Source organism: Leptidea sinapis, chromosome 6 (genome assembly GCF_905404315.1).
Source record: "Leptidea sinapis chromosome 6, ilLepSina1.1, whole genome shotgun sequence".
NCBI lineage: Eukaryota > Metazoa > Arthropoda > Insecta > Lepidoptera > Pieridae > Leptidea > Leptidea sinapis.
Window position 1 is genome coordinate 5,641,296 of NC_066270.1, and position 27,007 is coordinate 5,668,302.

The following is a 27,007-nucleotide window of genomic DNA, read 5'->3' on the forward strand; positions in this document are numbered from 1 at the left end:
CAAGTCAATTTTCTAATATGCAAATATTAAGGTTTTGCAGGTTATCAACTGTAAAGTAGATCCTGTAGAGAAGCCACAACCTGAGAGTTCAACAAAGTATACAAGATTTTATGACGATACATCACTCGAACGGTTCGCTCATTTGGCAGAGCACTGGCACGGAACGCCAGAGGTCGTGGATTCGAGACCCGCATCGTTCATAAAAAAAAAATTCAAATTTTATTTGTGTAAAGTTAATACGAGCATGTAATGAGAGCCGAATTCGTGTAACAGATGTGTCGCTGCTGGTTCAGTTTGCCCGGCTGGAGAGGACCGCGGGCCAGCCGGAACGAAGCGAGGCATTGTTCGAGCAGGTTCTGGCGGCCTACCCGGCGCGAGTCGACGTGTGCTGCGTCTACGTCGACCTGATGATGCACGCGGCCGACCTCCAGCGGATACGGTACTGATCAGCCTATCCAAACTCTCTAAGAAAAGAGAGATTGTATGAAACGTACAGTGATTGATAGATTGCAGACAGATGACAGCAATAATATTGTAAAAAAGGCATAAAATTTATTTTCTCAAAATTGATTCCTTTAAAATTCTTTTTGATGTCATTTCTAATATACTAAATACTACTACCGCTTCGGAAATAAATGGCGCTTTGAGACAGAAGAAGCGGCGCAAGAAACTCTCCCAGCAATTTTTTTGCGCTATTTTTAATAAAATATACAATATTGTACTGTCATTGCTATTGCTGTTAAATATTGCTGAACAGTGGCTGGGACTTTATTATAGAAGTGTATACATTTACCCTTAAAGCTATTATGTATCTTATGAAGCCTACTAGAGTTAAAACAAAACAAACAACGGAGATAGCCGAAATCCACTAAGTTTTAAGCAACTGTTTGCTTTCAAACTTAGCCGGATTATACTTCGTCACCATATTGTAATTACTATTCCATACTAAACTAAATACCATTTTTTTCTTAGGCAGTCCCGCCTCTTATCACGTAGTATTTACATCCTCTTTGGTACTGATGCTTTATGTTTTTGAACTTATACTTCTTTTGGCGCGCTACGGAAAAAATATCAAAGTCAATTTTTATGATACGCGTGCACCCTGACGTTGGTTGGACCATTTGTATCATACTTCAGCTACCATAAATAAGCTTCTTGTAACTCATTAGTCTACTGAACCACAACTAATAGACGAGAGTTAAATAAATTTCAATATTTATGTATGTAATTGTAAAATAAAAAAAATCATTTCTTTCTAATTGATCAAAAATAATTTAATGATATTTAAATAAACTGATGCAGCATATTTTTTATATTGAATACAATAAGTATTTTAATTGTTTGTATTTAATATCTTCATTTTATTGTCATCAACCTCCCAAAGATAAGATTCCACAGCGGCGCCTCTTTCTGTCGCCAACAAGAAGTATTCAAGCACTTTTTATATCTCGATTTGAAAGGCCCCGGGCGTCTTAGTGAAATATATATAAATATGTCTCAAGGTGACGAATGAACTTGGCTTATTGATGATGTACGTTTATAATTAAATTATAACGCTTTTCGGATTTACAAGTAAAATAAAAAGCATTAATATCTATGAAACGAACAATATCACGATTTCGCTGGAGCCGTCCATCGTATGGACACAATTTGTTTCTTGCACAAAAGAAAAACGAGTCAATATGCTGAGAATATCTTGGGGCCATATTTAACGTGGACTTTTGCAGCACCAGGTGGCAATGCTTTTGTGAAATTTATTGCTAGAGAGTATGTGTGGTCGTGATCACCTACCATCAGATCACTCACGGACTCCTTTGCTCTCCAATCCTACCTATAAACAACCCAATATATATTTATTGAACTATGTATTAATTCAATTTCTCACATACAACTGCGGCGCATTAGGATGACAGTGAAAACTCATTCGGACAATTTCGTGTTTATTAATCGAGTTAATTAAATAAATTATCAATTAATTTGATTGATTTAATTTAATTATCAATTGATTTCATTTCAGGCAAGTTTTGGATAGGTTAACGTCACAGAAGTTGCCAGCTCGGAAAATGAAGATATTATTCAGGAAATGGATTGAGGTGGAGGAGAAGATCGGAGACCAGGAAATGGCAGAAAAGATACGACAGCGCGCACTCGATTATGTTGATAAAGCGAAGTTTTAAATTAATTAAGAACTGCTTTGATGTTTGATTTTATAAATAAAACAAAATAATCGTTAATAATTTTTATTTATTTACATAACATGTGCAGAAAAATTTACTCAAAAGCGATAGTGCATACTTATTATAAAATCTTTTTGTAATGGCAAGTGATTAAATACAGTCACTATAGTTTGTATGTATGTTCAGTTTATTTTACATTTTTAGAGGATACATACCAATAACAGCTTTATAATCAAGGGAAAACAATTATTTAGTTCCAAAAAACCTGCAATCCAGTTATCTGAAGGAGGTCTTTGGCTTAACTACGAGTACAAACTTAGGTCTTAGTTCCAACTATCAAATGTATATTATTTATAAAAAAAATAAGATTATATTTAAAAATAGAACATCAATCAAATCCATGAAGTCACTTGAAAGTAAATAATAGTAATATTTAACATAGCGCGAAATGACCGCGTGACGACATAACATTGAGCGCCGCTCAGATGCGCGACCGTTATCTATATAGGAGAGTGTGACAACGTCACAGCATCAGCAAGCTCGTGACGCATTGCCTACCTAAAAACTTACGGTGTCATTACAAAAGTAACATGGCTTAGACACGTGTTTAGTTAAACAGTGACTATAACAACGTCTGGGAACTAACAATAACGACGACTTAATGGAGTTTATCCTTTTCTATTGCAAAAGAGTGTTTAGTAGAGTAGTTTGTAGTTGAGCATACTGTATGCAATATTATAAGAATCGTAATTCAATGATTTTCATAAAATTGATGTTCCGATTTAACTTATTGATAATAACTATATTTTGGTGTAAAATACTTACTAAAATTTTTCCGCCACATCTCGAAATATTCAAAAACAATAAATGCAAATATAGACTAGAGATATCTTCGAAAATCTGATAAAAAAAACTACTGATGTACCAAAAGCGCACGAGAAGTTTGGGCACGACTAGTGGTGGCAGGGGTGTATCTAATGCTGCCAAATGCCAGTAATGGATAATGATCTCCCAAGCACTTGGAACATAATAATAATATTTTAATTTGAGGTGCTACCCTTATTAATTTTAAAATTAGCATACTTTACATGTTTTATCATATTGTAATAACCTTAAAGGCCTCATCGCATATCTTGACACACCTGTTGTTGCGGATGTCCATGGGCAGTTGCTTCACCTCCCCCCATCCCGTGAGCCTCTTGCCCGTTTGCCCCCTCTTATATAAAAAAATGAAAGTTCTCCAACTTTTATATTTTTCCCCAGATTTCGAAAAAAAGGCGAAGCCGAGGCCGAGGGTCTGTAGCGGCCAAAATCATGTCCTTTTTTTCGCTCACATAATAATCTGGCACGCACTAGGCAAAAATTTATGAACAGAGGATGTGTCGAATAATTGAACTATTTTAATTTTTTAAACATAAATGTTTTCTTAGAGGTTATTGTACTGTTTAACGTTTCTGTTGGTTGAGGCAACGGTGGCGGTGGTGGAATACTACTGATGTTACATTCAGGGGGCTTACAAAAACCCAAAGGTTTTTTTTCACATTTCAGCACCGGGACAGATATACCGTAGATTGATACAGGCGCACATGTTACGTACCCCAATTTGGCGTAAAATATTTCTTGGCCCTTTGTAGATAAGTGTACCATCTCCAAATTTAATAGGTTTTTGCAATAATCTTCGACTTGACCCATTAAAAATGTACCCAGCTTATTGCCCCGCATTGATTTTCTAATTACCACTGTTTCTATAAAGCAGCTGTTGGGAAATTGTGGTAGAGGTGTTAGTTTAGCATGGCCCAGCAATTGTAACCGATCGTTTATTAATATCAGACTCGTCGGTAATTTGTCGCAGGAGGCCTTCAGCGACATCATCCTTGCGGTTCTGCTACGTGGCCATTCTTCGTTTATCATTACACAGCATGCTTCCAGATATTCTGGATGATTGTGAAGGCGTAAGACTTTTAAATTCTTGTGTTCCATCATCAATATCACACCTGTTTATATAAATATATTATGTATTTCTTAAAAAAAATCGTAATTAAGACTGGTATTCATTGGCTATGTCTTTAACTTAGCCCTTAAAAAAAGCACAGTAATGTCAACTGTCAAAATAATATAATATATTCAATCCAAACTAAAGGACGAACATCCATTGTCATGCAATAAAAAAATCATCTTTTAAATAAAAATTTTTTTTTTTTTTTTAAATATAATCTCTCCTTAATTTACATGGATTGCAACTCGAGCCAAGTTCAACTCTTTAAAAAAATGTTCTTTGAATACACAGCATTCAATTTTCAACGCCTGATACTAGCTCACGGATTAGTACAAATCTTGAAATCTACAATACAACGGAAAGCATACCGCACGACAATCAAGACGTTTAAATTCTGCGATTAGTGTTCATCAAGTGTTCATACATGTTTATTACGACAAACTTATTGGAACTATGAATCCAAAATAATACATAATACGGGACTGATAAAACGCTTGAAATGAATTTATACACTGTGCTGAAACTTAATACATATGAGATAATATAAAGACTTGCCTTCGGCCTTAAAGAGCAAGAGCCCATAAACCCCAGACTAGTAATAATAATGTAAATTAGATAAATAAAACGAAACTTTCAGCTTTTATAAAATAAGTCAGGATGTTCACGTGTGTAATAAGACGTCTAATGAAAAAACATATGTGTCGAAGTCTGCATGGCTCAATCGCATCCAAAATAATAGATTTTAATGAACTTGGAAATTAACCCTGCGGTGAAACTAAATACATGATTAAAGAAAGACTTGGCTTCGGCCTTATCATTATAATGAGACATGAAAAAGTATACCTTTGACGATGGCTGCATGGCCTCTGCCTTTCCCATTAAAGATGAAAAAAATGGACCGTGTACATTGACGGAGTAAAATATATATTCTTTGACATTGACTTTGACAAATAAAGTAATAAATTGATACGTCATAACACTAAATATATAAATAGTAAATACTAAATAGTAAAATACTAAAATAGACTTTTAACTTAGGTACGTACCTAAGTTTGTGAATAAATATTTTAATGAACTTACCACACACCTCTATTTCATAAATTGATGCAACTCAGATATTGACTTATACTGATTACTGACGGTAATTATGCAGACTGCGATACGCACATTGCTCGCTGCTGAGTGCTGACTTCTGCTGTCTGCACAGAGCACTCTTCCAACTCAATAAGGCTACTATTCCTTAATTCTAACCTAACCTATAGGTTATAGATTTCAAGTATACGATTACTTTAGACTTTGAACATTATAATGACAGTCTAACAATGGATGATGATGATGTCCCGTCTCTGTCAGCGGAAACATTCGCTGCTCTTCAAGAATTTTACTCTGAACAACAAAAGCGACAAGAAATAATAAACAAGCTAGAGGCTGATCAAAAGTTGAATGAAAATATTATATTTGAAGAAAATTGGGTAAGATTAATAAAACTTACCAAGGTACATTATCTTCTTGTGTTAAATATTTTAATTGTTTATTTCAGCAACTGAGTCAGTTTTGGTATAATGAGAGTACAATACAATCTTTTGTCAGAGTCATTAATAAGGTTGTTCCAAATGGCGGGAAAGTAGCTCTTATTTCTTGTCCCACATTATTTGTACCTACAAAAAGGCATGTTGGTGATAGAATAACAGGTAAGAAATTAGATAAGGAAGCATTCTAATAGTAATCATAATAATAGCTACTAATATAGTTAAAAGTTTAGCTTAATTTGTGATAATAAATTGGCCGCATAAACATATACTTAAATAGTGGTTGTAAATATTGATTTATCCCGTCTCTTTATTCATATTTAAGATTTAATGAATATGCGTGACCTGGACCATTTCCAGTAAATTTACCAATATTTAAGTAAAGTTCCAAGGATTTTTGATATGGAAAGGGATGGAAGGGGCTAGAGATGTATGTAGAATTTTCAAATAGAGATCTACTCATATTCAAAAGGGGTTCTTCATGTATTTAAGTATATTGAAGAATGATTTAAATATTCTAATCTGATTATATTTCGTTTTGCTTCTGATGGTCTCATTACCAATGCTTTAAAAAATAAAATAATAAAAACAATCACATACATACATATATATCTGTTTTTGTAAATTTCATAGAAATTATATTCAAATTTGATCTCAAAATGTGTATAATCCTGGTATCAAAATGAAATTACAGGTTAATTACATTTTACCATACACTACCATTTTGGAAAAGATTTGGTTATCACTCAAAACTTCAAATTGTCTTCTATTGTTGAATACATAGATGTGATTGTATTGAATATGACTCCTTTTTATTTGCAGTATCCCTATTAGAGTATGACAGAAGATTTGAAGTTCATGCACCAAATTTTATATTTTATGATTTTAACAGCCCAGACAAGTTACCCCCCGGTTTAGAAAAAACATATGACTTAGTTGTTGCCGATCCCCCATTCTTGTCCGAAGAATGCATCACCAAGACATCAGAGACTATAAATTTATTGGCAAAGGATAAAGTAGTTGTTTGTACTGGAGCTGTAATGAAGGACCATGTCGAGAAGTTATTAGGTTTAAGTTTATGTGAATTTCAGCCACAGCATAGAAATAATCTAGCAAATGAATTCTCATGCTATTCCAATTTTGACTTTGACAACATGTTGAAATAAATTAAAGAACATTTAGTAAAATAGGACTGTACATCCATAAAGTGTATTATCATATCCGGTCTGGCGCACCCCAGTATCAGTTCGATCCATTTGATTGTGTATAACATAGAGCAGCACAAAATGTAGGGGACCTAGTGCTCTGTGAACGGCTGGATCACTTGGTGTTGCGTAGAGACATTGCTTCATTGTGTGTCTTCTAGCACATTTATCACAGGGAGTGTTCTGAAGAGCTGTTTCACCTGATTCCATTCACCAAATTCCACCTTCGCACGACACCCCACAAATAAGAAATAATCCTCACCATCTGGATGTATGTCCTCTGCAGTGGGTTTTCATGGAGCTTTCTTGGCTGGTGTTGCAAGATAATGTGGGTGGCGGTGATCACTTAACACCAGGTGACCTGTACACTTGTTTATCCTCCATAGAAAAAACAAAGTGTATTAGACTGTAAATTGTGAGGAGTTTTTAAGGATTAAAATGTGCAATTATAATTAATGTTTTCTTACATATTATTTTAATTTAAATTGCCATTAGATGGTGTTACAGCTCCTCATCTTAATATTTAACTGTCACAATATTGTGGCAATTTCATTTGATTTGTCGTTATTAATGAAAAGAGAAACATGATGTATATGGGACTATTTATATACACAATAAAAGACATATGAAGTTAAAACATTCCTTTTATTAAACAAAGCTACTCCCCACGGCTGGTCAGCAGGAACTACACCTACCAGCACCAAATAACATTTTGAACAATATAATGATATATCCTCAATTCTTTATTTAATACTATGTTATACTTATGAAGGCATTTTATAAAATCACACTAAGATATACTAAAATAGACACTAACTCATATAATATAATACATTCACTTTATAAATTACAATTTAATTTATCAATAAAATGTTTGTTATATCATTAGGCACACACAGTTTATTGCACTTATTTTTAAAACCATTTGTTGTATTTTTGTATAAAGCTTTGCATAAGATATAAAGATACATATTGTGTCTAATTAGTTGGATATTGAATGGGACAAAAGCCACTTATAATAATGAGATAACACATTTAATTCTTGGAAAAAATAGTTTTCTTTCTCTTAGAGCTTAAGACTAACATTAGTTGTGTATGAATATTTTGTGGTCACAAATGTATAAACAAGAGATTTGTGGAGTACAAAACATTTAACATTGCTTGACAATGTTAAATGTTCATTTTCTATAAAATATAAAACTTCATTTACTATTTAATATACAATAATTATGTATTGTTCTATGATCTTTAGCAGCAATATTATGTATTTGCCACTTGTTTATAAAGTAGTTATTACAAATAAAATGAAACCTGCAGACAAGATTTTATTATGATTTGAAGTTGTGTGAGATTTTTGATTTCTTTACAGTAATAAATTAATCATTTTGAGTATGGATCTAAAAAGCCCATATTCTAGAGAGTTTTAGAACTTTTACACTGGTCTGAATAACTATGAAAGTGAATAAGATCATGTTATAAGAGCACTAGTTGTCTCTCTCTTACATTCCTTAGTGGACAAAGACAACAATGGTTAAAGATTGATGTAAATGTTGAAGTTATATTTTTAAGAATATAATTATTGTTCATATAGCAGTTTAAAATTGATTGAATTGATATGTGTTGTTCATTTTGGAGATTACACTCAATACTGATGTGTTCCCAAAATGACTCGTTCAACTGACTGACCCGTTACAATCTGTATAAGACACACTCCTTGTCTACAAATCAGATCATATGATAAAAGACATTTGATAGCCACAAAAATTACAAAGGATAGTGTTTCTTTTACCATTTCAAATATAATTAGAATATTAATTAATTAATCTGGTTAGTACCTATGTCAAGTCTCAACAATCGAATCATAGTTAAAACTCTAACATAACAACTTTAAGGTAGACATAGACACATTTACGCTTGTGATGTAATGAGCCGGCTCAAAGGTCAGAGAATAGGCCCGCGTGGTTGGCTCGCTCGATTGTGAAATCTCGTTGATCAGAATGGAATGAACCGAAGAGGATCAATCACTGTCATCGGTCGGGACACATACAATCGCTTACTATCTTTTGATTCGATCATTTGAGGACTACACGTTTCTAGGAGTGCCTTCCATGAAACTAATATGATATACAATATTAATAGAAATAGGTACCCACAATACCGTCCCTTATATTAAAAAAGCTATAATTGTGAAGGGTGATTAATCACTATATTATTAAAAAATAAACTGTGTTTTTGTACTAAAATAATTATCCTATTCTCAATATTTACATAAAACTTATCATCTATATTTGTTTGTTGATCACATGAATTTGTAATAATTTATTATGCTGCTATATTTATTAATACTAAAAAAGGAATTTGTAACAATCAGGTTTGAGTATTGAAAACAAAAGGAAGTGGCATGAACTTCGAATAAAACTCCGCCATTATTGTATCGCGTATTGATGGTTTACAACTTAGATCAGTTATACGTCTAAATAGACTGTGATAGCTGTGAAAACTTCGAAAACAAATTGAGCAATGCACGTACACTAACGGCCGTCCCAATATACTATTACAGATAGAGATACATTACTAACTTCTACTGTCAATAATCTGAAACTGTCCCAATATACCCGATAAGTAAGTTTGGACGCGTGAATTGCAATTTCCATACAAACTTTTATCCATCGCTGGTAAGCTATACGTCCTCCCATGGATAGACAGCGTGAACGGATAAGGTAAATTACCGATTAGTCGATAAGTTCATTGAGACAGAAAAGTCAACGATAGTTACGATTTTTATCTCAAGTAGGCCACAACCGGAGATAGACCGAATATTGGAAACGGCCGTAAGAGCGCTTTCGCACTAAGTCCGATCCGTACCCGTCAAATTACGGTCCAAAGTAGTCGTATGGTAGTTTACGCACTAGATCCGGCTTCCGTCAAATAGTTTTAAGACTACATCGGGCCGTATTTTACGGGTACGTATCGGATTCGGATCGGACGTAGTGTGAAAGCGCTCTAACACAAAGCGACATACAAATCGCGAGTTTAAGGCGTAGCTTGTCACGCACACTAAAGTAATAAACCTAGCCTGTTTTCATCGGCTGTCTAGCAGTAAGAGGTTATATCTGGACGTATAAATTATCTAAGGTTTACAATAACTGAATACTTACTAATAAATGAAAATGGGGCAGAATTCGTTGGTAGTATAAATTGTATTTCTTGTTATGAAAGTATGTATTTTATCTCTTAGGTGAAATACAGGTCCACGAAGAAGCAAGGAGTGATAGACACCAAGTGTCATGCCACTTCCCGTCAAGATTACAAGTCGGTGTAAACGTAAGGCGCGCCAATAGAATGAGGATGTGACAGTAAGTTAGCGATGGGCGTTGAATGAACGGACCAGTTCAATCAACCAGTCGAAGGTTCCCGTATTTCAAATGGACTAGTTCAATTCATAGACTGACAGACGTAAACAAAGAGTTCGTTTGTCGTTTGTTTAAAATAGAATGTGAATTTTGAACTCATTTTCACCACTAGATACACAGACATATAGAAAGAAAAAATATAGAAATATGATTTTGTAATAATGCTTATATTTAATTTATTTTTTATTTTAATATTCTTAAAAAAGGTAACAGGTAGTTGCACATACATTAAAATAATTAAAAATAGTAATTCATTCGAGCTAATAATGGGCTTCCAAATGTACATATAAATAATAATTAATTATAAATTAAGCACACGGCAAGTATAAATTAAAAATTATTGAATAAAACTTCTCGCACTCCCATCGCTAGTTGCAAGCAAGGGAAATTAGCTAGTAAAATTCTCATTAATTTTACATTATTATACCAATTCAAATTTTAATATTACTAATTTATTCGGTATAAATTAATGTAGGTATTATTAAAAATTATTACGAATTATCAGTCTATTCTCAGCACGGCGGTCGCGATCAGTCCATAGAGTCGATATCGTTCCGTCTCGCATGTCTTGTCATCTACAATATCGTCGAAGGTGAACTACAGTCCACGATTTGAACTAGTCCACGAAAGTAAATGAACGGTCTAGTTTAGTTCACTCAAAATACGTCGACGACCCATCACTATATAATATGTCGTTTTAAAATTGCCAAAGAGTTGCTAAGCTTGGCTTGCCTGGGATATTAATATGGTTGGTTCAAGCCGCTATTGACTATTATAGTATTAAATTCGGTTAAAATCACCTAACTACAAGGCCGCATTAAGCCGTAATTCATATATTTTATTTGAAATATATATTTTTATTTATATAATCTACTATCTATCTTAAATGTTATACTACTCTTGAAGTCTTGAACACACAAAAATATATTTAGTGAATGCTAAATTGCGCTACAAATATTATGCGGAGCAAAACTAGTTTGCTTAGAATAACACTAATCTTGAGAAAATAGACCAATCATTGACGAATTTATTTAAAAACGACATTGATCCTGTGACCCGAATTAAAATAATTACATTAAGTATTGCCTTTTCTATAAATGTTCCAAACAGATATTTGTGATGGTTCCCACATTATATACGATTCTGCAATAATCGACTATTTACATATACTAGTACAATAAAAACTAATCAGATTCTATAGAATTTAACAATTAGTTACACACTTAATACTTAGTTTAAATTAAATTTGAACTGGGCCTTAGTTGGTACTTTCATTTCATTGAAACAGTAAATGTATAATTTTTTTAGTTGACCATATTGTCGACTGGTAGACATTCGTTATATATTTTAGTAAATTAAGCAAAATATTACCTACGAGAGAATACTTTAGATTGAACGAGGTATTAATATTATGCGGACTTTAAATTAGGTTTTAGAAAAATACAACATAAAACATATTTGGTAATTTGAATACGGATACAGGAATATAAATGTATACATACTTAAAAAAAATAGTGCAAATCACAACCGTTTAATTTAGCTATGTTAATGTAAAAACAAACCCTCTTAGATTTTACCAACAACGGAATGCACAATGAAGAAAGGTTAGATTAGAAAGTAAATAAAAAAATATACAGCAGTCGTAAAAATCAATGAAACATTAACATTTCTTTACATTACAACTGTCACGAAATAACACTTAAGTAATAATATAAAAACAAAACCACACAAAGCGTCAAGTTTTAAATACAGTAATCCTATAACGCAGAATACTTATTACGCGATTTCTCTCCTATATAACGCGGTGAATTCTCACATGCATATTTATGCACTATGCAATTTATCATGATTTGTACAATACATAATTAGCTTCACGCACCTTAAGCATGTTTGTTAATTGGGTTATTACAAAATTGAATTATTTTATTTCATTTGTTTATTAAAAACCTTAATAAAATAGTAAAACTAGGCAAAAAAATATGGAAATACTTATTACGAATTGGGATTTATTATTATTACAACGAGGTCGTAAAAACGCATTATATGTAATAGGACGCCATGACGCAGAATAACTACCGCGTTATATGGAGGATTACCTATACTTAGTTTAGAGCGTGAAGAACAATATTACTAGAAGTACCTACGCGTGTTAGTTACACTAAACAGTTGACACGCTACATTTGCACAACTACACACATCGTGAACAATAACTGTTGTTCGTGCTACACCTAATTTTCAGACATTGAGTTCTGGTTACAACATAAATTTGAATATTAATAACAATTATGAACAACATTATGTTGAGTCATGAGTGATACACGTTTCAGAGTGTGAGTGCTGATATCGACAGCCAATTAAGTTTTTTATACGGGCATCGGATATAAATAATTATTCGAACATACGAAGCTCCATAAAAAAATAGCAAAGTGAAGCCACAAATTTAAACAATAGATTTAAATACTACGTAATGACAGGCGGCACTGCCTAAGTAAAAATTGAAATTTAGTTTAGTATAAAACGTGCAGTGGTTTGAAATAGTAGTAATTACAGTATAGCGATTGGCGACGAAGTATAAGTCGGCTTAGTTTGAAAGTGAACAGTTGCTTACAACGTAATGGATTTCGGTTCCGTTTTTTAATTAATATTGCTTATCTACACCCATGCTTTAAAATCCTCAAATAAAAATTCTAAAACAGCTTATTGCGTTGGCAATAAAATTAAAACACCTAATGTCCTAATAACCATTACATCATCCAAACGAGTGTTGTAATGAAATTCAGTTTAACAATACATCAACCGTTTTCATAATAACACTTTTGGATGATATTATGGTTACTAGAACTGCCTTTTTTAATGTTAGCACTGTTTCAGAACCTTTTATAGAGGACTGTTGATAATTAAGTATTAAAAAACTCATGTGATACTGTATCATAACCGCACATTCGTGTTTTAACACTCCTTATTACACAACAGTTGCATAAATAACTAATATCAAGTACTAATAGTTACAAGGAAATATAAAATTATAGAAATACCGAGCATATCAAATTATTATGATATGATCGCAGTGATAAAGTTAGTTAGTACGAACAAATGTAGCATCTCACACTTAACATGAACAAATAGATACAATACAAACTAATTTACTCGATTTTCCAAACTTATCTAGAGCTCGTCGCAAAAATAGACTTTAGGTGGTTTACACAGCGCTTCCAAATATTATATGATCTATGGCGCACTCTTTGTCTACGACCTTCGGGTTCAATTAAGTAAATTCATACAAACATCATCAGGGGTTGAGTTTTTCGATTGTGAAAAAGTCACTATAACGTTTTTGTTACTTGGTGGGAGGGAGATAGCACGAATAGTAACGTCAGTTGTATTTGCGCTTAATATCTTTTTATATTGCGTTAAAAAGAGACAGCACTAAAAATAACTTATAGACAAAGTCCTCGCAACAACGAACGAAAAAAATTAATAGTAGAATATTCAAATAATTAATTTCAAAACATAACATCCATTAAATAAAAACAAATACAAAACAAATTTAAATTATAAATAAACAGAGTACAAAACTTTGAATACATTTATTAATAATCAGATCATACGACTAAATGAATAATTAATCTAAGTATTCGTTATTTTATTAATACTTAGATTAATTATTTAAAATATGTGTATAAACAAATTTCATTTATATCAGGACAATATTATGCTATCGGAATTAAAAATGGAATGATGAAAATAAATGTAGTAAGACCTCTCATCTCCTGTTACTGTGTTTATTTCACGACTTTTACAAATCTACAAAGTGACAGACCTACTACTTAGAGAGTCTTTTAAAAGTAGTATTCAAACTAGTATTTTAAAAGTAGTTTTTGGGTCTGAGATATCATTTAATTTTGGGCAAGGTATGTCTTGTCCAACATAGTTTGGGAATCAATATCCTCAGGGCGATTTTATCGCAACGGTACAATGAATTTCCTTTCATGGTCTTTTAGTGATCTCGTTGAGAGCGGTACTGGCATTGTTCACATACAAAGAACGACGGTGAACAAAAGTCCATTGAGGGTCTTCTTCTCTTTCATTCACCTAGCTGCATATACTCTTTCGTTCGCCATCGTTTGTTGGACGTGAACCCGGGCGTTGTTAGCCTGTGTCTAAGCCTTGTATCTATTGCGAGGATTGACCACATGTTTTGGTCATAAAATACAGTACAGTGGAGATTATCATAGGCTTCATTCGTGTTTCGTCCGCAGCGATGGTGCCTTATGAAACAGGCTACGACCGTTACAATATTCTTTAAACCCTCATCACTTATAGTTTTATACGTAAAAGTCGTCAATATACAAATCAGTAGTAAAGTTGTGCAAACAAAGATAACGTCACTGAAATGCTGGCTGTATGACCGCGACAAGTTCAGCGTGACAGCTGACAATGTCTAGAAACACTGACAGGTGACAAGTACAGCGTGGCAGCTGTCAATGTCACAAACATTGACAGCTGTCACGTAATGACGGATGCTGGTGTCGTGTTTTTTTAAAATCATTAACGTCTTTAAGTGAAAGTCTTTAACACGAGTGGGTATTGTCGAGTATGAATCCGGAGGTGGTAGTGTGAGTGCTACCTGTGCGGGCGCGCCGTGAGCCGCAGGTAGCCATACAGCAGCAGCAGCACCAGACAGCGCGCCAGCAGCAGCAGCGCGGCCAGACAGGCCCGCGCCAGCGCTGCAAGCTCGGAGCGAAGCACACCCGCGACGAGCTCGGCGCGCCATCATCCGGTGCCGCACTTGCCGCTCTCGAACACGCCCTGATCATGATGCAACATCTAACAACCCTTTTTTTTAATGAAAATAGAGGACGGGACGAGCAGGACGTTCAGCTGATGGTAATTGATTCGCCCTGCCCATTATACACTGAGGCCTCCGCCCTGCCCAGCGAAGACTCGGAGACGCCCGTGCCCGTGCGACGATATGTCGAGCACCGAAGATTATCACAATTTAATAATTACACTGGGCTATCTGCTTTAATCTAAAATCCTTATTTATGACAGTAGGTAAGGGACGAGATGAACAGGACGTTCAGCTTATGGTAAATGACATGCCCCGCCTATTACGAGGGCGGCACTGAATATTTCGGGAATCAAGGAAGTGACAAAACATTACTAATTAAAAATGTATTTATTGCTTTTCGAAGTATTCTCCGCGAAATTTGACACATTTTTACATACGATGGAACCAATCATTGAAGCAACCATTCCATTCGGAAGTTGGGGTCTCCAAAATGGCCGTTTTGTAGGCGTCCACAGCTTCTTCAGGTGATGAAAATCTCTGACCGTGCAATTTATTCTTTATTTTAGGAAAAGTATAGAAATCATTAGGGCTTAGGTCGGAGCTGTATGGCGGATGATCTAATAATTCTTTGTTTTCTTGCTCTAAAACTCTTTTGTTCTGTGCGCGGTGTGAGAACTCGCATTTTCGTGATGGAGGATGATGCGGCACTTCAAAAGTCATAATAAATCATCGCTCTAGAATGTTCTCGAGTCAATTCCATTTTCTCAACGACTAAACAAGTTTGAAAAGAGCTTGTGACAAGCCCGAGAATCCTTTTTTGAAATAAAGAAATGGTATTCGATTTTTAAAACCAAGAAGTTTTAAATTAAAAAGATTTTATTATGTCAGGAACAGTGGAATATTCAATTCCCGATACTTTTAGTGCAGCCCTCGTACAATGTAGTGGCGCTCAGGATTCTTTACACAAAAATTCTGAGCGACAATACAATTGCGCTCGTAACCTTGAGACATAAGATGTTAAGTCTCATTTGCCCTGTAATTTCACTAGGTACGGCGTCCTTCAGACCGAAACACAATAATGCTTACACATAACTGCTTCACGGCAGAAAGAAGGAAGATACCGTTGTGGATCCCATAATCTAGCCGGCATCCTATGCAAAGGAGCGAGCGAGCGAGTTGTGAGGTCAGAAACTTTAAAGAAAAAAGGTGAGATAACCGTTGTAAATTAAGTCAAGTTTCTAAATAATTTATGCTTTCAAGCACCAAAGACCTTTTAAGGTCTCTCATCCGTAAGATCAAAAAATCATCTCTGGCACATCATATAAAATCTAAGAAATCACTTGGCAAATTCACAAACCCAATTCTTATTGTGAGACCCATAGAGCGTACATAGACTTCGCTCTGAGACTTTACTTACGTAAAACTTGGCTGGGTTTAAGCTTAGTATAATCGTAGATTTTTTTTCGATTTTCTTTGACTTCGCTTTCATAACTATAAAAGCGAAATGAAAGATTATGACATATAATATTTGACAGCTTAAGTTATTATACTGATCTCATTGACCAGTATAAATACCACTGGACAGGTTGTTCCATATGTTTGACAGCAAATTTTTTGTGCCTTTTTGAAGTGCCACTTGCGAGCGTCCAGAGAACTAACTTTGACGTAAAATACAAAAAGGTTGCGAAAGAATGTACAATACTCTGAAGTATTTTTGCATTTTGAATTAATTTCGTTCGTTTGCCGTGTTATTTATGCTTAGAGAATCAACATAATAAAGCACATTTTTTTTTGTAAATAGTTTACTACCATCTATCGATGTTTGCTGAGGTTGTCATCACTAGTTTTAGTACCACAGACTCTCGCTACATGGCCAACAGCGCCAAAATGGTGAATATTAAACAGGCACAAAAGGACTTTGATAGCCGGTGGTATATAGTAGAGGTCAGTGGCTGATCTTAAGATAAGATAGCCCAATACAAAAGTCAAGTTCGCGTTTTATCACACTCAGCACCGTAACTAGAGTCCTGAGTAATATGCTCTATAGATCTCAGCCTTAATGTTGATATTACGATGTCATCTCTTAGAGGCTAGGGCTGTCAAACTACAAACACTATAATATTCTCAAATTAAGTTTTATTCTCTACTTAACTTGTTTCTGCTTTTATTGAATTAAAATGTATAATTTTTTAATGCATGAATAAAATATTAGTTTTTTTTTTTAAGTTAATTATTTCAGTCATCAAGGCGTTTTTGATGGGGAGCAGAAATTTAAAAGAAAGATTCACTAGAAAGACTAGATACCTCCAGTAGTTAACTCTTCCGACAACAGGGTCGACTTCTAGCTTAGAAGGTAGGATCGCTAACCACTCGGCTATACAGGTCGTAATATGCTTTGCTTTATTTATGTTTCTCCATTTTTTAATTTCGATTTTAAATAGGTGACAATAAAGCTCGGGCGTGATTCCCTACTGACTGGCCGCCGCACGTACTTACAATTTCAATACCTGCACGGGGAGTGAGACAGGCCTACCAAAACGCACCTTTCTGAAGAAGGGCGAGAAAGCTCTCAGGGAGTCCCTGGTGAGAGGCGAGGCGTGCAGCACGCAGCGACGGTCGCTGGAGCACACCGACAACAGTCGCCGCAAGAACGACTCCAGCTGCGGCCGCCGCGACCGCGCCAGCGACTCGGACGACCACAGCGCGCGCGCCGGGAACGGGATCGACGCCACCTGCCACCGATCACATTACAATAAATATTGTCACGTTCAACTTCTAATGGAGCCGCTTTTATGATGGTCCGTGACACAAAGCTTGACAGACACTCGCTATCTTGTAGCTTCATCACGCGATTTTTACATCATTTCATGTTTGAATGTGGCGTGGGAAACATTCAAACATAAAAAACTTTTATTTATTGTTTAATATTTAATTTAATTAATTAACTTAGGGAAACATTCCACCAATTCGACACGAATTTCGCCTCTAAACAAGGCATCCTGAGGAGATGTTGACTCGCCAAATTCTAACACGAGACAGACTGTGTCGTGCCAGAATAATATATACAATAATAGAATTTGTATAATAAAAGAATTGGATAATTATGCACTTCCACAATATAGCACCTAATTCAATATAAAAGTGTATACATTAGCCTTTTGTGTTGATAAGGTGTTGGAGCGACCCACCTTGTCTCCGTACAGCTTCCGGCAGGTGAGGTACAGGTCCCGGAAGCGCCGATAGCGCCGCAGCAGCTGCCAGGCGCACGCTCCCAGCCGGACACGCACCTCGTACTCGTGATGCGTGCCCGCGCCCGCTCCTCGCGTCACCCATCCCGGGATGCTGATTACCTCCGCTGCACACACACATTTATTTGTAACAGAGCACTATTTTTTTAAAGGACGAGACGAGCAGAAGGTTCAGCTGATGGTAATCAATACGCCGTGCTCATTACAATGCAGTGCCGATCAGAATTCTTGAAAAAACCCCAAAAAATCCCCAAATGTTTTCACATTATTGCTTCACGACAGAAATAAGCCCCGTTGTGTTGCACATAATTTAGCCGGTATCTTATGCAAGGGGAGGCTCTGGAATGCAAACTGGTTTAATTACATATTTATTTTCTTACGAATATGTATGATTTATTTCATTGTTATATCTATGAGACGTGAAAAAGTGTATTTATATTTATACCTATTACTTTCAATAAATTGTTTCGATTTGATTGTAAAATATAATAAAATTTTAAATATCTTACATTTGGGGGTTTTATTATACAATAAGCAATAGTGCGGAAAAGCATAACATTTCGCATGCTGCATTAATATGGAAATGTCTACTTCTTGAGCAAATAATGTTGTTCAATACACAATTCAATAAGGTCAGGTTTTGGAATGGTAGATTCCAGCTTTCAATTATTCTTTATTTAAAAATATTGGAATTATATAGTAATAATATGCCATCAATTTAATTTATATTTTTACCGCAAATACAGGGGAGACTTTTTTCGACCGTAATTACAAACTACAAACAGTCGAAACAAGTAAACCCGACTTCACAATAACACATTTCCTCCAGAGTCACTGACCACATGTCTAATGGGACAGTATCGTGAACTGGTTATTATCATAATACAATAAATATTTACAATTGGGTTCAAACATGACGTGTCAATATCAATGGTCGTGTTCACCAATTTAAAAAAAAGTAAGAAAATTATACATATTCAACTTACCAAAATCTATAGGATGATGTAACCCTTCCAAATTGTAATCCTGTAAAAGATAATGTAATAAAGTATTAAAAATACATTCAGATACTTCTCTTTTCATTCCCAGTTAAAAACCTTAAAAATTGTTAATAAAATGCTCGCATAATTTAAAACCTTATTTATTTACAGTGTTGTGGATGATCTACTCAATTATAATAAAGAGATAATTTATATTATAAACTATTGTGGTGCTTTTTTAAATTTAATTTACATTTATTTTTTAACTTACTCGTGTTAGTCACTTTATACAGATTTGTATTTAAAATAACTTGTAATTGATGATGCTGTAAGGCTGGATTTAGTGCTCGACCGACGGGCAGCGCTGACATCGGTCGAGCGTACCGCGTACTTGTACACACTGACCATGTTGCGTTTAGTGCATTTTAACTTCTCTAAAGCTTTGTATCCACTTGAGCATGCTCAGGCGAATGAGCGGCTCATTTGGCCGAGCCGCTCAAGTGGAGACGCCTGAGCACGCTCGGCCCGAGCAAATCCGAGCGCGCTCAGGGCGAGCCGGCATCTGTCGGTTTTTGTCCGTGCCCAAAGGCGCTCAGTATTCGCTCGGCGCTCAATATTCGCTCGGCGCTCAGTGTGGACGGTTGTTTTTGTGTTTGAGGTGAGCGCGTCGAATTCCCCGAGTTTTGATTACGTTTACTTTTTCTGTTGAAAAATGAATGGCTTGTGGGATAACGAGACTTGTTTAACATTAATTGATGCGTATGAATCAAAGAGGGTGTTATGGGACAGTACATACGAAGAATACTATAATCGCCTAAAAAAAGAAGATGCTTGGCGTGATATTTAGTTACCTTGGTGGTTTTCTCTTCTTCTTTATGGTACAGTGAATAATTATAAAGGCAGCAGCAGCTACACGGACACGTGAAGACATGACGGAGCCGAGCATATACTGAGCAGCCTGAGCACAGCTTTTCCAATGTCAAAGTCTCGTTCGACCAAAACATTCATTTTGTTCCTCTGAGCATGCTCAGGTGAATAAGCGGCTCATTCGCCCGAGCATGCTCAAGTGGATGCAAGGCTTAATATGTACGTATTACTTACGCAAACGATTATGGAATAAAAGACGGAGAAGATATAATGTTTACCCCATTATTAGAGCGTCAAATTGAAGGAGAAATTTATACGTTAATACGTATATAATAAAACATTAACGTATTCGAAATTGTCAGAAAACGAATTTATTTTTACGATCTTTGATTACTATGTTACGCACGGTCGCTCAGTCAGCGTCACACTGAATTTATTGCCATAACGCGTCAGCGGACCAACGTACGTCGGACCGACGTGCTCGATACTCGTCAGCACGATATAGCTAAAAGCGCGTAGCAATTCATCAGCGCTGAACTGAACACGATCATGTGTTTCCATTGTTATAGCTACGATTGACCGACGATAGCACTGACCGACGGTCGAGCATTAAATGCAGCCTAAAAGTGAACTATAAAGAGTGGTATGGAGTTTCTTGACACTATCTCATTAAAGCACAATCTTATCAGAAGTGGTGGTAAATGGTAAAATATAAACTTCTGACATGCATCAGTGTCATTTATACGACATACTTTTGACCGAAATTAATTAAGTGATATCGTTTTTATTTGTTCAACAGATCCTACCAAATATGAGTGCCAGTCACTGACTTCTACTACATACCACTGGACTGGCGGCTGTCAAAGTGTTTTTGTGCCTGTTTGATATTCGCTATTTTGCCGCTGTTGGCCATGTAGCGAGAGTCTGCGGTACTAAAACCGGTGATGACAACCTCAGCAAACATCGATAGATGGTGAGAAACTATTTACAAAATTGTATACTTTATTACATTGATCCTTGAAGTATATATAACACGGAAAACGAACGAAATTAATTCAAAAGCCAAAAAAAATATTTAATTTAGAAAGTATTGCTGCACGTTCCTTCGCAACAGTTTGTATTATACGTCGTATAAATTAGTTTTCTGGACGCTCCCGAGTGGCGCTTCAAATTTGCACAAAAAATTTACTGTCAAACATATGGAACAACCTGTCCAGCGGTATTCATACAGGTCAGTGGTGCCAGTACTTAAAATGGTTCTTGTTGGCAAGTGCGTGCCGGGAAATAGGAACTTTTTTGAGCCTGTTGTTCTCAGTTCTTTCCACACTTTTATTGAATGGGTGGTAGTTTTTGACTTTCAATGAGTGATATCATATCCTACTTTGAATAAAAATATTTGAATTAGAATAGTAAGTCAGTCAGTACCGGTATAGTGACGGGCGCGTCTCGTATCCGGTGCAGCTGACAGTCGTGCTCTTCGTCCCGGTGGCGGCCCCGCTCCCGGTGCGTGCCGGTGATGGCCCGTAGCGGGTCCGGCCACGGCGCTTCCGAACTGAGCTCGTCATTGGACGTCGATACGTTGTCCGACGCCTCCGTCGCTTCCGAATCCTTAAACCTGATTTATGCCAACAAAAAATAGTCATGAAAAATATTTAAAATAAAATATTTACATGTTAATTTCAATACATTCTAGTATGCGAAATGTGACAGAAGAAACTAATGTATTTATATAACGTGATGAAAGTTTAAGCACATCCTCAAGAACAAAAGGACAAACGAGTGTACGAGGATCATCTAAATGGAGAAATAAGAGATATTTTATATATTAGTACAAATTCCGTTTATCAGGAGAGTGATTAAATTTTTTCCGTTAAACCGTATAAAAATACACAGAAGTCTAGTTCAGAAGCTCACATGAGTAAAATTTCAATGAACTCTTGAGTTGAATTAAGAAACACTTTTAAAGGATTAAAACAGTAACTGTATTGTTAACAGAGTGGTGCTCTGATGGATCCCAGGGCATGCCGGAATCATAGGCAATGAAATGGCCGATGAGCTCGCAAGAGCTGGAGCTAAAGCAGTCCAATATGGTCCGGAACCTATTTGTGGACTGCTTTAGAGCGCCATCCGACACACCCTGAGAAACTAATGTAAATAAGAAGTACTTAAACGCTGGAACAACTCTACAGGTTTAAAGCACTGATAAGGGCATTCAACAGTAGATATGAGAATAAAGCCCTATCTTTGAACAGGAAAAATCTATGCATACTCACCAGGATGCTAACTGGGCACTGTCGCCTAAACAAGCACCTCAGTGTGGTGGGCATCAAAAATGATAAAACGTGCAGATTTTGCCTTGAGGCTGATGAAACGCCTCTACATCTACTCCGTGATTCCGGGCCACTAGTGCTCTATCTTTGGTGACTACACCTTGCTTCCAGATGGTGTTTGCGTCAAGAAGATACTGCGGTTCGTAAAGGCTGCAGGGTTTGACGACGAGCTATAGTAAGAGTGGCGAACACAATAGTTCAATTTTTAGACGCGGTGTTACTAGGAATCATTAGACTAGATAAATAGCCTCTTCAAAAATAATAATAACTGTGTTTTTTACATTAACATTAGTTTTTGCATAATAGTTACATCTTTATTTTTATTAAAGTTAACCCGACGTTTCTTGCCTTTCACAGTTACAATTACACGCGTTTTAATCCTCTAAAAGTGTTTTATTGAAATGTGTATCACTCGCGTTAATCAAAGAAAATACAATGAATCGAGAAAGTTGAAAGTAGTCAAAATTTTGTTGCCTCAATACTATCGAAAGTATGTCCAGAACCCTTCCCAATGGAGATCTGCGATAAAAGATGTGTGTGAGAGGAGGTGGTTACCTGTGCAGCAGCGGATCATGTATGTAGTGTCCGTTATCGGTGAGCTCCGTGTCCACATCCCCACTCAGCGGCAACTCACTCTCGCTCAGCGTCAGCGACGGAGTCTCCTGGATGGGCGTGACCGCGGACCCGCGGCGGCGATCCTGCTTGTCGAAGAACGAGTACTGCAGCGCCATCTCCAGCCGCACATACTTTTTCTGGAGCTCTTGGAGGACCTGGTATTCATACAAAATACACATTAGCTATGTATGTATGTAATTGCGGGCTGTTTTCCACAACTCGATGTCTAATGCGCACCTATTTGGCTTTAAAAACTTCTCCTGAGTAGGAGAAGTAGAAGTTGTAGTGATTTATACTAGACATACACACTAGGAAAATAAAAATCAAATTATATTTATTTTTACAAATAATCAAAAATCAATTTATAAATTGATTTTTACTTATTGAAGTCTGAATATAAAGTATAACTGACTTGTATTAGTGCTAGTTTTTATTAAGAAGTATAACTTAAATGTACATGATTGTAGAATGACTACAAATTTTCTGAAATTTATATGCAATAGCGGAAGGAAGTTTTATAAATGGGTTTAGTCCGTAATCAGTGCAACAATTAGTGTTGTGAATAAACACGGAACACAATTTTAAAAGATAAGAAATGTCAGGCATGTCAGTATGTTTGACAGATCGTTATTTTCTACTCTCTGCACTACAGCGTCTCACAGATGTGTTTTTTATTTGGAGCTTTCAATAAATAGTGAATAATAATAATGATGATAACTTTATTTCCCAAACATAACAATAAATAATAGTAGTCTAAATTATATTATTAATTATATAATATACATACAATACAGGGAGCAAAGACAGCTAAACTAGTACGAACTGTGTTTCAGCTATCAGTGACTTCTCGGTACCAGACATAATTACCCACATAGTCAAATCAAATTATTAAAATCAGATAAAATAAAATAAAAATACTGTCTAAATACAAAAGTGAAATTAAAATTAAATAAAAGTTAACTTCTATGTATGTGTATGTGTGTGTGTGTGTGTAATAGGGTGTAATAGTGTTTAGATATGTTATTATGATTTGTATATATTTATTTAGATGTTTTATTGTATTAAATTCTCGGATTTACAGTAGTAGTTATTGATATTTTCTTAATCCCTTCCTGGAGACCCTGAACCCTAACAACAAGCGTGTGTGTATGTCCGCACCTGGATCTGCGCGTTGAGATCCTCCTTGGAGCAGTCATTCTCCAGCGAGGACATGACCAACATCTTCTGCGTCGCGATCCGCGAGCACAGTCGCTGCATCGCCCGCAGTGCCTCCGCCTCGGTCACGGCTCGGCCCCGCCTCCCCTCACCTGGGCGATACCCAGCATCACTTACTATTTGCACTCGTAATAATAATATGAAGAATTAATGAAACTCGATTTCTTTTTTCGTTTTCAAACTTTAGATAACTTATACGTCTAGATAGTCTCTTGCTGATAGACAACCGATAAAAAAAGGGCAATGCACGCACACTAACACTTCGTGTGCGTGCGTATAGAGGTTAGTAATAAACTCATTTTTTTTCGACGTTTTCACAGCTGTCATAGTCTATCTAGACGTATAAATGATCTAAGCTTGAAACCAAAAAACTATCATAAGTGTCAGCTGTCAAAAGTCAAATTTCTTGTTTTTTTATTGAATTAGGCGATATTTTGCGGATATCCATGATCTTAATGTTATGCGTATCGTATACAGTTTAAGTGTTAATCCCGCTAAGATAGGTTAGACTTATAAGTCGTAACATTTAGATAAATTGCAATAATCACATAGCGCATATCAGACAGCCCATCCACTATGCCACGTAATGCACACATGCATGCTCAGGTCGGTGGTGATTACTAAGGAAGTGACCTGAAAACTCATTTGCGACAATTAAATGAGTTCTAAGGTTTTACATATTTCCTGCTACACTAAACTGTTGCCCTATTTTATTGATAAGATACATCCTGCCCACTGCAGCGCCGGTCTATTTTGAAAACCCAATATTATTGACAAAACTTAATTGCGCTACGTTCTGTATATATAGACAAATCACTTTGTATAAAAACAAAAGCAACTTCGACTGCTATATCTATACATTGCCGCATTTACTCCAGTTGTTTAAAATATTCTTGGTGAATAAGCAGCAATGTAATAGTTATTTATGCAACTGTTGTGTAATAAGGGGTATCTAAACACTCATGTGATACTATTACCACAAGAGTGTTTTAATACCTAATTATCAACAGTTGCATACAAGAATTTACCTACACTCATAACATAGATCCTCTATAAAATATTCTGAAACAGTTAGCTTACCGCTAACATTAAAAAAGCCAGTCCTAGTAATCATTACATCATCCAAACGAGTGTTGTAATGTTGTACTGAATTTCATTACAACACTCGTTTGCATGATGTAATGGTTATTAAGACATTGGGTGTTTTAATTTTGGCAATAAGCTAACTGTTTTAGAATCTTTAATAGAGGATTTAATACATAGGTGTTGATAAAACATTTATTCAGTTCTGATTTGATTTTGACAGTCACAGTTGACACGATACGACGCCTTTAAACACACTTTTTTGTTTTGCTATCAGACTGCGAATGATATGTCCTTATATGTGTATAGTACGTCATAGGCATAACGTTTTCAAAAGCTTTTAGATATTGCTACAAAACTCACCAATTTTCCTCCTGTGTCTAGACCGCTGATGTCTCTCGTCAGGTGAACGCTCGATGGAACTTGAAGACTGCCCCTCTATCACTCTGTTGGGCTGAAAATTAAAGAGGAGCTTGAAAGATCAACATCAGTCTTTACACTTGCGCTGCCGATAAAGGAAGGTAGTAACAACTTATTGAAGTTTTTCCTCTAAATGTTAATAGCATCAACGAGTATAAACCTTATATTTTACCGACACGCAGATTATACATGGAGTGCAAGCGATTTTAGTTAGCTCAGATGTTTTCAGATGTGAATTGCGATGCGGGCAAAAATCAAACATGAAAGAAGAGACGAAACGCTAGAAAATTCTTCTGCAAGAGATTATTTAACCTTTCTCAATTTAATTTACTCCTCCTTTGCACAGGAACCGGCAAATTGCTGGGCAAATAAGACTTAATAACTTATGTCTCCCGGTGACGAGCGCAATTGTAGTGCCGCTCAGAAGTTTTGGGTTTTTTCAAGAATCCTGAGCGACACTGTATTGTAATGGGCAGGGCATATCAATGACCATCAGCTTAACGTCCTCCTCGTCTCGTCCCTTACTGTCATAAATAAAAATAAACTTGGATTTTAGATTAAAACAGGTAGCCCCATGTATTTATTACCTTGTGATAATCTTCGGTGCTCGACATATCGTCGCTGTCATCCGCGGTAGGTCCCAGTTTGAACTGTGGCACGGGTAACTCCGAGTCCTCGCTGGGCAGCGCGGAGGCCTCGGTGGTGGAGGGCGTGGGCAGGGTGGACTCCGAGGCTGCCTTGGGGGAGGAAGAGGCCGTGTGGAACGTGTCAGGGGAGGTCAGCGACGGTGACGGTAGAGGATCTAGGCTTAAGCTGAGACTGGAAATACAGACATGGTGTTTGTGTTAAAATCGCATTAAAAAGTACAATTTAATTTTAAAAACCGGTTATATTATTAAACAAGAGTAGAATATCTTTTAATACTTTTCTACATTCCAATTGTTTATTTACTTAGATTACTTTCTAATATATTATTGATTAATGTAATTGGTTTTGTTGTACAGTTTTACTCAAATAAATAAATAAAATACATTTTAACAAAGTATAATGATTTGTTTGTGTGATTGACTGTGAAAGAGTGCTTTGGATAAATTTTCTTTAATATATAATACATAAAAAGAAGAATTCCAGGTTATT

General features: G+C 35.8%; 4 protein-coding genes across 5 annotated transcripts in view; 2 read left to right on the top strand and 2 right to left on the bottom strand.

Moving 5' to 3' along the window:
• LOC126964784 (protein RRP5 homolog) overlaps positions 1 to 2,237 on the top strand; it is a 30,888-nt gene extending 28,651 nt beyond the window's left edge. Inside the window, exons 19-20 of the mRNA XM_050808036.1 lie at positions 274 to 439; positions 2,018 to 2,237. Of these exons, the coding sequence (XP_050663993.1) occupies positions 274 to 439; positions 2,018 to 2,177 (326 nt within the window). The 3' untranslated portion in view covers positions 2,178 to 2,237. The remainder of the gene's footprint in view (positions 1 to 273; positions 440 to 2,017) is intronic.
• Positions 2,227 to 5,394, bottom strand: LOC126964810 (N-alpha-acetyltransferase 80). Of its 2 annotated transcripts, none has more exons than XM_050808084.1 (2): positions 5,261 to 5,394; positions 2,227 to 4,171 (listed from the first exon to the last, which is right to left on the bottom strand). In XM_050808084.1, exon 2 carries the CDS (start codon positions 4,158 to 4,160, stop codon positions 3,573 to 3,575), a length of 588 nt encoding a protein of 195 aa, XP_050664041.1. In that variant the 5' UTR covers positions 4,161 to 4,171; positions 5,261 to 5,394; the 3' UTR covers positions 2,227 to 3,572. The 2 variants fall into 2 exon arrangements, with proteins under 2 accessions (XP_050664041.1, XP_050664040.1); XM_050808083.1 differs by having other exon boundaries at positions 5,254 to 5,391.
• Positions 5,395 to 5,480: 86 nt separating this feature from the next.
• LOC126964807 (EEF1A lysine methyltransferase 1) lies at positions 5,481 to 7,544 on the top strand. Its single transcript, XM_050808079.1, has 3 exons — positions 5,481 to 5,645; positions 5,714 to 5,864; positions 6,525 to 7,544. The coding sequence occupies exons 1-3, from the start codon at positions 5,496 to 5,498 to the stop codon at positions 6,866 to 6,868; spliced, it is 645 nt and encodes a 214-aa protein (XP_050664036.1). The 5' UTR covers positions 5,481 to 5,495; the 3' UTR covers positions 6,869 to 7,544.
• A 9,950-nt stretch (positions 7,545 to 17,494) lies between these two features.
• Positions 17,495 to 27,007, bottom strand: part of LOC126965184 (kinesin-like protein Klp98A) — a 62,699-nt gene continuing 53,186 nt past the window's right edge. Inside the window, exons 17-24 of the mRNA XM_050808626.1 lie at positions 26,458 to 26,689; positions 25,814 to 25,904; positions 24,311 to 24,459; positions 23,093 to 23,307; positions 21,633 to 21,822; positions 19,347 to 19,386; positions 18,301 to 18,467; positions 17,495 to 17,844 (exon numbers count right to left, since the gene is read on the bottom strand). Coding sequence (XP_050664583.1) covers positions 17,605 to 17,844; positions 18,301 to 18,467; positions 19,347 to 19,386; positions 21,633 to 21,822; positions 23,093 to 23,307; positions 24,311 to 24,459; positions 25,814 to 25,904; positions 26,458 to 26,689 — 1,324 coding nt within the window. The 3' untranslated portion in view covers positions 17,495 to 17,604. The remainder of the gene's footprint in view (positions 17,845 to 18,300; positions 18,468 to 19,346; positions 19,387 to 21,632; positions 21,823 to 23,092; positions 23,308 to 24,310; positions 24,460 to 25,813; positions 25,905 to 26,457; positions 26,690 to 27,007) is intronic.